The following is a 13,515-nucleotide window of genomic DNA, read 5'->3' as shown; positions in this document are numbered from 1 at the left end:
TATTTTGTAGACAATTTTCTAGAGATTTTATACTTTCTTGAGAAAAAATTATTATTTTTATTATTATATTTAAAAAATAATTCTTTAAAAATAAGAACAAAGGATAAAATGCTTATAGAAAATTTGTTATGAAATGAGATTATTTTCTATAGAACAGAATTTACTCTTAAGAGATATATCTTTAAAGATTAGAGCAAATTTGTCATGAAATGAGATCAAATTTCTATAGAAAATTTGTCATAAAATAAAATTTTTAATATGTCTGGAATAAGATCTAGACTTTCTAATGGCATAAAATGTATTAAAATTTTGAATAAAATGGGAACAATTCTCAAAGAATGACCCCAAATTTCTCATAAAATAAGATAAATTTTCTATAGAAAATTTTCCATTGATATGTTATTAATATTTTATAGAAAAATGTTCAATAGAAAATATCTCAAGAGATCGATTTTCTATAGAAATGTAGAAAATTTTCTATAGAACATTTAGCAAAAAAAAAATGAGAACCTTTCTAGGAAGATTTTATACAGACTTAATTAATTTTTCGATATTTTTTTAATTAAATTGGATTCACTTCTTTAGATATTTTTTATACAAAAATTCTTTCATTTGTAAAAAAAATTATAATCAACATAGTTTTCTTTTCAAAAAAATTACAGGACATTAATCTGTTAACTTATAGAAATAAAGCGGCTTATTGTCTTATCAAAGTAAATTTTCAATAAAAAATTATGAATAGTTTGATTAGAAAAATATAATAAATACGATTTTAAATAAGATAAAACAAAGTCTGTCATACTTATTAAAAAAAATAACAATTAAATTTTAAAAGAAAAGCAAAAAATCAAACCCCTAAATAGTCCTTGTATTTAGGTAAAAAAATATTAAAGTCCTTTAAATATCCTTAAATAAAACACAAAATACAATATGACAAATTTTATGAAAAATCATAAACAATCAATAGGAATTTAAGGGTTTTTTAAAATATTTTTTTTATATTTTAAAATAGGGCACTGTGAAAAACCACTTAGATATTTGAAAGAAAGAGGAAAATATGTATTAAGTAGAAAAAAAAACAACCACAGCAATTGTAATAGAAAATATGAATTTGACAACTCTTAAGGCGATCGACGACCCCCTACTGATGGGAGCTAAATTACTTCTTACACAAGAGTACACAGAGTTTAAAGGAATTTTCACGAAAAAAAAAACAAACACAATTAAACAAAGAGAAAGCAACATGTAAAGAAATGTCAATTGTAGGGTTTTTAAAAAAGGAAAAAAGAGCATAAAACAACAACATCGAGGTACTTTTACACATCATAAAAATCAATTTTTTTTTCCTTTTTTGGTGTATTTTCCCATTTTTTTTTTTTTTTTGAAATATAAATTAACAATTCTGTTTTCCATTTCCATAAGAGTGAGTTTTGAGATTTGTTAATGAAATGTAACGGTGCGTGTGGCTTTTTTAAAATTCTTCTTCTCTAACTGTAGTTAAAAAAAAACACAAAAATTTTACTCCTAAAACACTTAAAATTGTTATGGGAGACAACGATCTTGCTGAGCATAATAATGAGAGCGAAAATTTGTTATCAGAGTTTGGGTTTTTTATATTCAAGAGTCCAATTGTGCACGTTTTAAGTGATGTCCTTTTTGTTCTTGTTTATATTCTAAGGAACTACTTTAGTTTTAAAATCTTGAAAAAATAAAATACTTTCCCTTTTGTTTCCGCATTACAGATCACAGACAGATCATAAAACGTTACATTAAATGACTTACGGAAATCGTTGACATTAGCTGATCGTGTAGTATAAAAGTGACGGAATTTCAAAAACGTTTAAAAGACAGAGATTCTTTTCTATTGATGTTTAGAGATACACAGATTTGGGCCAGATAAAGGAAGTAATTTTATGATGTTTGCCATGAATTGTTAATTATTTTAGAGATCATTGTATCCACAGAATTTTACAAAACAAATTTTGTTAGAAAGGGTCAATTATAAAAATAAAATGTTTATTTATTTCAGTGAATACAATTTTTACTCATATATATTTTGTTTGCAAAAACAACTTTTTTATAAAGTTTTCCTTCTTTAAAAAAAAAGAAACAACAGCAAAATTCTATTCTACAATAATTAAGCAAAAACTCCATCTAATCACTTAGTTATTATATTTGTTACAGCACCATTTTTTGCCTTTCTTTTTTATAAGTAAATACATAATTGGTTATTTTTGTTTTCAATTTCATTTAGACTCAATTTAACCACAATTATGTTAATTACACCAACTACAAGAAATATTTTGTAAACAATGTAAATTATTGTTGTTCTGACTATGTTTTACTTACTGTGTTTGAATAAAGAGTGCGCGAGAAATAATTGAGGCACAACTCCATAACCATTTTATAATTGTTAATGTGTTTTAACTAAAACAATATAGACTATGTTAGGTTTATACACTCTAAAAATTATCTTACTTTTAAGGTGGCCTTTTAAGGCTATAGATAGATTCGACATCCGGAGAAGATGGAACCATAACTGTACTTAACCAAGCAATGAACAACGTCACATTCTGTAAATTAATACTAATATAGAACTAACTACCGATCCACAAGAAGGGCGACAAGAGTTCATGTAAAAATTATTAAGAATCACACTCTTACGAAGTTTCATAATGAAACTTTCATTCAATATGTTCAAGAGAGAACAAAACAGAACCCTTCCATATAAATAGTAGAGTGAAACAAGAGTACTAGAGGATAGATCTGATCTGAATATAGCCTCTGCTGTATGATATAGCAAAGTTGTACGGATAGGCAACAAGAGTTCGTACAAAAATGATAGTAGAATCACACTATTGAACGTTTTCTATAAGATCTTTACCAATATTACCGAAGCTGTACTCAATAAATTGGGAGAATATCAACGTGGGTTTCAACAGAAGAAAACAGAATACCTCCAAATAAAGGAGGTATGATATTTCTACACTGCACAATAAGAAACCGACTCGCGAAGTTGTCAGGTGAGCCTTACAACTTTGGGAATTACAGCGGTGAGAAACACATGAACTGACACTTATGGATGCTAAACTGAGTCATGGGGGCTAACGAGGAAGCAGTGACAAATTAATAGAGTTATGTAACGGAGAAGACATAGGAAATTGATAAAGGCACAACGCCTAGGGTGATCAGATCACTTAGAGCCATGATGGCTAATGAGAAAGTAATGACTAATTGCTAGGGTTAATAATGCACTAGATATGCAACGACTAGAATGGGTAAAACACTTAAGACGCATGTACAATATTAGAAATATTGTACATGCGTCTGAAACAGAGAGGTGTGACAACTAGAGGATTAACGACTGTTTTCACTCTCGTTTATAAATAGAACATTCATGGTAAGTGTTCGCCTTAAAGATCCAGTTTATACTCTAGGTAACATTAATCATCTTGCAAACATTATGAGCCAAGTTTACGCTTCTTAATCCAAGTCTAAATTTTTAAATTTTAGTATAGCTTACTGTCCAGGACAGCAACACTGAGTCCATTCCGCTATATCATCAACATACACGACAATTTCAATTTATTTTTTCTTTAAGTTTACCAACAGGGTGCTGACACGATTCTTAACTATCAGAAAATATATGTATATGTATGAGACGGAAACTCATCTTCTAACTGTTCTGTCTTAGTCGCGACAAAGCTTGCCCGGACGCTTATGTCGGCCTCTTTTAGTGATCTATCTGACTTATCGATCATTCAATTAAAACGACTTATTAACGCATAACGAAATTATTGATATAAATATGTACGTATCCACTGTTCGACAGCTATACTGTCTGTTTTCATCTAAAAGTGGTACTATGTATAAGCTTTCTAGCAAATGAGTGCTTCAGATTTTGAATGAAGTAAGTCATTTTTAAAACAAGTAGGAAATTATAGTCGGGCGAGGCCGACCATATAATACCCTACACCTTTTACAAAAATTTAATGTGATTTAATTGCCATAATAAAGCACTTAAGTTGAATTGTACCTTGCCTCAGATATACATACTATTGTTGAATAAAATTGTGGACATTTAAGTGAAATTTTGATGGAGACTTTACATACGGGCTAGGGACATATGAAGAGCTATTATTATGGAATTCGTGAGGATCATCAAGTTTTGCATAGAACTCCGATTTAAAAGCTTTTTGTCGAGATAAGCCCTATTCGGCGGGTTCAGTTATATAGGAGCTAGGTGAAATAATGTACCGATGTAAACCATTTTCAACAGGCTTTATCACTGGTACCATTGAAGATTATGTGCCAAATTTTATTAAATTATCTACAAAATTGCGACCTGTAGTTTGATTAAAAAGTTTAAAAGCCCTATTCGGGGGTTCAGTTGTATAATGAACCGATGTTAACCATTTTCGTCCCTGGGACAATAGAAAATCATAAAATTTCATTGAATTATCTTTAAAATTGCGACCTGTAGTTTGATTACAAGGTTTACATGGACGGACGGACAGACGAACGGACATAGCTAAATCGACTCAGAAAATAATTCTGAGCGTTACAAACATTAGCACAAAGCCACTAAAGTGGTGTAGGGTATAAATAAAGGGAAAATATTCATTACTGGACTATAAATTCTAGGCTTTGTCTTCTGCTGTCTCCATGAGTTCCAGTTTTTTAATTGGTCTTTCACTTCTTGTAAAGTATTGCAGTGAGTCGATGAAGCAGTGATAAATATATTTAGGTGCAATGAGATGTGTCATTAAATATTGAGCATTATGCTACAAATGAAAATTATAAAACCTCTTTCAGACGATTCCATGCCTGGTGTCAACGGGTGGAAACCAAACACTCGTCTAACGTATTTACTATTACTAGCCCCCCTTATCAGGTTACTTTCAAGACAATGTTTGGATAGCTCATTAAAAGAACTTAAGTACTATGTCTGTTTTTTGGATCAATAGTTCCATGCTGAAACCGAAAAGTTAAGCTATATATAATATATGGACCACATTAACAATCTAATGTGCCACAGAGAAAGACATCGTCAAAAGACATTGGTGCTTTATTTATTTCATTCTCACTCCCACAGTAAATGATTGCAAAAGCACCTTGCGGCAGTTTTGCTTGTTTTGTTTCTGTTTCATTCTCCAAACATTTTCAACAACAAAAAAATTAAAGTGTCAGTTGTTATTATTATTATTATTTTGTTATTATTGTAGTTCTTTGTTTTTGTAGAATTTTGCACAACAATGTTGTGTATTTTTTCACTTTAGTTGTTGCCTTTTAATTCATAACAAATGTTGTTTTTGTTAAATACATATGAGCAAGAGATGAGTGTAAGAAGTGTAAGTTTAAAGTTTATTATTATTTGTTGTTATAGCAAAGGTTATCGTTTTATTTATAAAAGTAATGTTTATGTTTTTTTTTTTTTTTATTATTCTCTTGTACATCTTTTAATATTTTTGTTTTGGTCTTAATATTCGATTGGGTTAAATTATTATTTTCCTCTTTGTAGTTTGTATAACCCTTTTGCAGTTTTGTTTTTTTTTTTGCTGTATATTTATTATATTGTTTATAAGTAAAATGATTGCGTGTGCTTTTGACGTTGATCCACTTAATTGCCTGAATTTGAGAGTGTCTGTCTTGCTTCATTGTATCGTCCAATGCACTTGTCGTCTTTTGTAGCTTCCTAGCCCTAATTGTGTTTATGGTAAAACAAAAACATCTGTTTTTTATAATTTTAGCCAATTATTATGTACAGTTTATTTTAGCTTGTTGCTAAAAGTAAAAAGTTTTGAACGCATTGCCAGAGTCTTAAAGTCTAGCAATTAAAATTGATGACTATAATGTGAATGTTTTGTTTTTTTTTCAGAAAAAGAAAGAATGTATTAGTTTAGAACGGGAATTGATTAGGTGGTGAATGGTAACTAAATTATATAGTTTTTTTATATGTTTGGTGCATGTCTCTGGTTGAAAAGAGGTTCAATAGTCATTTAATGGCTCCAAACTATATCAATATTGTTTGGCAAATGAACCAATGTGCTTTCTACGAGTTTAGACTGTATTTATCGCTCGCGTATTGTTCACCAGAAATTGTCTATATCGTACCCCCCGGATCATGTTACCTTAATGATCCACCTTCATCTTAGTGCTGTTGCAATCGGGGGAAAGATGTTGCCAATGCTTTTGGTCTGCCAGGACTATAAAACAAAACAAAGAGCCTTATAATCTGGTACCAAGGAACACGTACCCTACAGGGTAGAGTTTCGGACTTTACAATATCCCGGTTATTGAAAAGATCCCTTAAGGATACATGAAATGTCTTTAGTTTTAACACAAATTTGCCTGAAGATAATATTGGTTAAAAGACATACACGTTAAAGTCTATCAATCGGGAATAGTTCGGCCTTATTGCTAAGAAAACAGATGACGTCAAGTGTGTATGATACAGGTTATACGTAAGTTGAGTAGTGTTATAAGTGTGTCGGATTATACCTATTTTGAACTTTGCACTCTATCAACACAGAGAAGAATCCGATAATTAATAGCCCAAAAAGAGATATAGATTTTAGGATCTTTTTAAACTGCTGGACTTTATATTATGATTCAAAGACTTAGTATTGCATATCTATACGTTTTTGGCATGATTTTTCTAATTACTTACACAACCATAAACCCTGAAGAAAATATAAAAAACTTCGAAGACTTCAACAAGGATTCATACATATGTATGTATGAATTTGTTGAACATAAAGTTGATATGAATTATATATGTATCAGACAATTTGTACATTTCCTATCATCATCATTTCCAACACAGACATTTGCTGAAAAGTAGTGGCTCGTAGCTAGCTCCAAATCTACTACTGACCATGTTCTTCTTTGAGATTAATCGTAGAAGAACATGATCTAATGACCCCAAAACTCAATTCATTGGAAATACTTTTTATTAATTTTAATTATAAAATGTATTTACCTAACACTTATAGGTTTGGGGTCAATAAAACCTAAGTAATCTAATTAACAAGATAATAAATTCCATAGACATCATACAATAACCCATATATGTATATTTCTATGTATATAAGTTTCAATTTCACAATAATGCTAAATTATTAAATTTAGTTAAATAAATCCTTAAAAATAACACATTTGAATATGATACATAAGGAGACACAATAAAATCAGTATAACAAAAAAGTCCTTTATGCCAAAAACAACAATGAAAACAGAAAAAAAAGAAGGAAATAAAACAAGTTATAAATGGATGGATGAAACCCGAAGACCATTACAACGACGGAATTGTTTAAAGTTCTTCAGCTTTTTGTTTCCACTATGAATAAGATTGCAAGTTTAAGAAACTAAACTGAACATCTGTCACAAATGGTTTGGTGGTTCCAAACGCTATGATTATAACGCGAATCGCAAAATGAAAAAAAAACTAAAGCGTCTGCGAATTGAAATGAAAAAAATACTATAAAATAAGATTCAGCTGCTTTTTTCAGCTACACTACTTAAGTAAAACAAGCAAACGAAACCAAAGTAACTACTCTTCATTCTTTTAAATGATAAAAAAGGCACTATTTGGAATAGGGATACGAAGTATTATGAAAAAAAAGACGCGTGGTTTACTCAACTTAAACAAAAAAATAAATATATTGTTTGCAATATAAAAAAATAAACTGTTAGGAGTATCTACAAGATACTCACTCACATATATGGTAGATACCAGCGAAGAGTAAAGCTTTAGGAGTTTCTAACACTCAACTGTAAATGATGTTAAAGCTTTTGAAAGTATATACATATACAAAAAATAATATTAATCTTTAACGAAAGGGGGAATAATAACGAAATTATTTTATTTTATTAAAATAATTTTTGTAATAAAACTTTTGTTAATAATCATAAAATAAATGAAATCCAGTTGATTATTGTATGTTTTCTTGAGTGCACAAAAATGTTGCATGCAACATTTTCGGTTATGTACTTCAAATGGACTCTATACATATATATGCGTTCATGTTATACTGCACTCTATCAAAAAAATGGAACTTGAAAAAGAAAAAAACATAAAGACATAGTCTGCATTCGATGAGACAGTGGGTGATAAAAGAAGTATTTTAAATTCTCTTGAAGTTAAATTAAAAAAAGCAAAACCCAAATGGAGGGGAAAAGTAACAGTTCGGGAGAACATACTAAACTTAAGCCTAAAATTTCTCAGTAGCCTAATTACATCATCAGTATTTCTAAGTAGAAGGAGGGTTCTCAAACCGATAGCGGGCAATTTTTGTAACATTAGCTCTGGATTCAATTATACTTTCGCAAATTTTTGAGTTTCTGTGAGAGAGAAGAGATAAAATTTTCGAACAATAATTATGCTGCTTTTTTAGCTTTTTGCACTGGTACATATGTATAGCTTTCACTGAGGCGCCCTCTGATCCAACATTATGAGGATGAATATTTACAGTTTCTTGTTTATTATTTAGATGCTAATTCTATAGCCATGTATAATCTAATGGGAATAAGTCTAACCATCATTATCATCAGTGGTAATGTTCATATTCATTCAGAGATGCAGGGAGGCTCATCCGAAGAGTGTTAAGAATTACACTGGGTCTTGAAGATTTGAAATTTGTCAAAGATCAACTCATTGAAAGCAATAGCATTTGTCATACCGATAGTATGTAAATCAACATCTTGGTATTATAAACACAAATAAGCTGCCTTGTCTCCTTGAACTTTACTGAGACGCCATCAAACTTCAAACTTTTTCTGAATTAATTCCTTTAAATCTTATTTCATAGTCTTGAAATTCTATGGGTATAAATCCAATTAAGATGATTAAAGCTTGTCTCCTTGAACTTCACTAAGACGCCATCAAACATAAGATCCAAGATGTTAAAAGAAAAACTTCACACTTTTTCTGCATTATCGCTCTATTTGTTTTAAATCTTATTTCATAGTCTTAAAGTTCTATGAGTATAAATTCAATTAAGATGATTAAAAAGTAATAATTAAAACTATTTCGAAAGGAATCAACTGTAATAGTCTAGGATGTGGAGAATATTACGAAAATGAAGGCTTCAGGATTGTACAATCTCTGGTTCTGATTAGTAACTATGAATTCTTGTGAGACATAGATTATAATATTCTTGAATCATGCAAACACTAGCATTCGAAAACGATCGACAACCTAAATGGAATTTGAAACTATTTTATTAAAAATGTCAATGGCTTTGGAAAGCGAGAATTCGATCAAAGTTCATATCGCTGAAAACGAGTTAAAAACTTGATTAATAACCTTCAAGAGTTAAGAGTTTTTTCGTATGATATTGTCGACATAAAACTTAAACTCCATAAAGGGGAATTTTTCCTGGTAAATATTTATTTTGGAAGTAATTAAAGAAACGTGTAGAAGAATTCATCAAAACAACCTATCCAACATTACTTTTGAAGTCTTAATGGCGAACCGGTCAAAACTTTTACTTCTATTAGATAAATTATCATAAAAGAATACAACTTATAGTACAACACAATTATTTCATGATATTATTTACGTTGGAATAAATGTTGTACGTAAACTAGTTCTGCTTTCTTACTATTAATTACACTAGAAATTTTATAATTTTAAAGACAATCCTCTAAAAGTTCAACTTCTTTCCAACTCACACTGTATTTGTGTAACTGACTATTTATTTATACTTAAAAAATTTATCATAAATTTTCTACATGATGATTTCCTTCTTTTTAAAGACTTTTAAATATTGCCTTATAAAATATATTTTAACTTCTGACACGTGTGTCTTTGGCAGCATAAAGTTAAATTAAGAATAAATTGTTTTAAACAAGTAGTTCCCAACGTTTTCATTTGGCGGATGGTATATTTTGACACTAATGCCAATTTTACATGTATTTTTGTGCTTTTCAAAAGGACAACTCGAAAGAATGAGCTTGCGAAACCAATGTATTTAACATAAACTTAAAACATTTTTGCTTTTAAATTGGGTTAAAGGCTAAAGCCCTATTTTATAAATGTCCTAAATAGATTCGCTCTTGCTTGTAAAAGTGTAGAAATTAGTTGAATTGTCATCATGTCAACAACCCTGATCAATTTCATAAGTTTTTTTTTAATTTAAGCACCTCTGCCTTCGGCTCCTAATTAAAAAGAAAGAATCGTGGAAATTTATGTTTCATATTTATATATTTTTTTTCTTCAATATTCAAAATGTACCATTCTAAATTTTATGCAATGACTGAATGAGTTTTACCTGTTCAGAGGAATATTTATGAAATACATATTAATGCTCAAGTACCCATATTCACAGAACCGACAGACAGACAGATAGACAACACCGCCGTCTATGTCTGGGGCGTTTATAGTTGTAATGCAATTTATTTATATGGGTTTTAACAGAAACAACAAAAAACTTACATAAAATTAATAATTTAAACTAGCGCATCAATTTATAAATTAATTATAAATGTGTGCAAAATACATGTGGGGAGTTTTTCCACAGCATTAAAATAAAACAAAACATGCTGGGGGATCAGCAAAAAGCAGTCAACTGGTTCAACACTACTACTTCCACTATGATGTGCTTTTTTAATTTTATTGTTTTTTTTTTTTTTTTTTTTTTTGATAAATGGTTAAGTGTCTTATTAGCATAATCAACGTCATAGCACCTTGAACCATCAACAGGATTGGGCCACATAACTTTATGATGATTTTCTATATGAAAAATTGTGTCCAACAGAACAGGTGTTTTTAAGGTAGTATTTTAATAAAGTATACTTTAATGTGATAAAATATTGTAAGATATTTTTTATTTTGAAATGTTAAACCAAAGACACAAACCAGCTGTAGAGCAAAACCACTTGGTTACAGACGGCAGGCAACTGTTAAAGAAAAACTTTTGTATATCAAATGTATTCTAAGCGAATAAACATCGGCGTAAACCAGAAAATTAATACATCTAGGGATTTGGATCATTAATATTTACATACAACGTATGTTGTTGCTGTTGTAACAGCTTAAACTATACAATTTTTAATCCGGGGGTTCTATAATTAGTTCCAAGCCAATATATTGGGCTACTTCAATAGGGTTAGTCCATAAATCCATTGGGCTAAGTGAAGTGGGGTGGGCTGGACAGTTGAATATGTTGAGGGTATCATGGGGACCCTGTCCACAAGCTGGGTATATATTGGGGACGGCACGGCCTATGCGGAACCAGTAGGCGTTGAGCCTGTTGCTCCATCCCGATCTCAGTTGTGCCAAAGTCACAACACTTGTTTTCGCGGCAGGTTCTTTTCTATTTCTGCTATGAGCGGTGGGCGACCTCCAATAACGACATTCATGGCGTCTCTATGAATGTCTTTAAAAGCTGCTGCATACGAGTTCCGATCTAAGGGACCCTGAACATAAGTTCGTATGCTCTCTTCGTATACACGAAGGTCCTTCATGGCATGCCTCGGGGGAGCATCCAACTGGTGTGATGTTAAAGTTGGGATGACTCCTCCGGTGACATCCCAGGAGGAACCGTTTAGTCAGCATGACATTATGTTCCTTGACTTCATTTCCTCGTGTAGATGGTGCTCTGAGGTTATTTGTATGCAACCCATTACAGTCCGTAGGGCAGCATTTTGGCAACTTTGAATATTTCTTCACTGAGTATCACTAAGCGAAGGAGACCAGTGTGGTAGAAATGTTTAGTCCTTTTGACGAATAAATATATGCGCAATAAGCAGAGAAAATCAAAAATTCTCAGACACAAGCTTGTCATAAACGAAATGGACTTTTAATAGAATAGCACATTATGGTAGAAGTATTTTAAAAAACAAAAACCGGAACAACTTTCTTTGAGATCTCCCAATACCATCCTCTTTTAACGAATCTAATTACATATAGGTTTATATTCAATTCAATAAATTGACTTGGGGATCATAGAAAAGGTTTCTCAGAATCTGAGAAATATTTTCTATAGAAATTTTCTATGGAAATTTTCTTAGAATGAGATATATGGAATGGAATAAAAACTGCTAAATGCTCAATAATATGTAATCGTAGGTATAATTACAATGTGATTTGTACCTATCTCGTTTAATTGCACTTTTGTTATATTCTTTAAATGTTTTTGTTAATTTTAATTATACTGCAAAAGTGCCACTTTAAAGTTAAATGATTATTTTATGCAATACACATACATACATACACACATATGTTTTATGTAAATTATGTACTTTATTTGAAAATTTCTACATACATATGTAAACCATAATTAAAAAGTAATTTAAGTAACTTGTCAACCCATTTTATGACATTTTATGACTATAACACTTTGTTATTCTTTTTGTCCATAGTCATGCACTAAATAATATTGAAAACAATTTACAAAAATCTTAAAAAAGGAGTAGGTATTAAAAAAAAGAATACCCAACATACAACAAACACATGTGTATGCTGTAAATATATCAAGTTACAAGTTTCGAAAAAAGAGACATTACAACCGTTACGAAATATTTTAAAACAAGTAGTAGTTTTAGTTTGCTGTTAGAGGGTGTAACGAATTAAGGATGTAATGGTAAAATACAAATACAAATTTATTTTGATTTAAGAAATCTTTAAAGAAATGTTCATTAAATCTACTGTATGTATATGAAAATCATAGAATGATAAATGTGCTTTATTAAACTATATGTAATATAAATATCACAGACAAGACCTCTTACCTTTCACATCCACTTACGTCAATCTACAGCTTTCTAATTAATTTTTATTATTTATTTTTAAATCCACATCAAACACATGCCACATGCGTTCAAATTCTTGGGAATATTTGCTAATATATTCCAAATTGCTGGTTATTAAAATATTTTCCCAATTGCCGCCAAAACCCTAGATAATAAATTCCAAAAAAAATAAGTTTCTTACTAATCATATTACATATTAAACAATAAAAATACCTGCATGGTCCAATTAAGAGAGCCAGTCATTAGAATACTTCTGTTTTGACTTTTGTCAAAGGATTTATTTTGTTTTTTGTGAATGGCGGCAACACGTAGAGGACTGTCTAGAATGCAAAATTTGTGATGCATAAACATGGTGTTGGGGTTACAGCGTATGGGAACACCTAAAAAAGGTAATCATGAAATAAATAAAGAAAATAACTATTAAACAGTTGCATATTTTCTAGAGCACAAAGAGAAATATATTCTAAAGATTATTGTTAAACATGATTAAAATTTGGCACATACTCTTCTTTTAGTCCAATGACAAACGATATTAAAAATGGTTGAAATCGGTCCATTATTTTGGCTAGCCTTCATAAAACCGTACCCCTCGATAAGGGCATTTAAGCTCATAATTACATTAAATGTTCTTTTATGTCAACAAAAATCGGCAAAATTTAGTTTAATGGGGACTTGGTCAAATAATGAACCGATTTTAACCATATTCGTCCCTGAGCCAAAAGAAACATTTTTGTTAAATTTCATAAAATTTTCTTGAAA

At 30.3% G+C, this 13,515-nt stretch overlaps 1 protein-coding gene across 3 annotated transcripts in view; it reads right to left on the bottom strand.

Moving 5' to 3' along the window:
* LOC111676024 (mitochondrial cardiolipin hydrolase) overlaps positions 1-13,515 on the bottom strand; it is a 115,099-nt gene that overhangs the window by 88,759 nt on the left and 12,825 nt on the right. For all 3 annotated transcript variants that reach the window (XM_046945366.1, XM_046945367.1, XM_046945364.1), the window contains exons 2-3: positions 12,970-13,136; positions 12,736-12,901 (exon numbers count right to left, since the gene is read on the bottom strand). In XM_046945366.1, the coding sequence (XP_046801322.1) occupies positions 12,773-12,901; positions 12,970-13,136 (296 nt within the window). In that variant the 3' untranslated portion in view covers positions 12,736-12,772. The remainder of the gene's footprint in view (positions 1-12,735; positions 12,902-12,969; positions 13,137-13,515) is intronic.

The sequence above is a fragment of the Lucilia cuprina genome, chromosome 3, assembly GCF_022045245.1.
Source record: "Lucilia cuprina isolate Lc7/37 chromosome 3, ASM2204524v1, whole genome shotgun sequence".
Lineage (NCBI taxonomy): Eukaryota > Metazoa > Arthropoda > Insecta > Diptera > Calliphoridae > Lucilia > Lucilia cuprina.
Note: the sequence above shows the minus strand (reverse complement) of the source record. Positions and strands in the feature narration are given on the sequence as shown.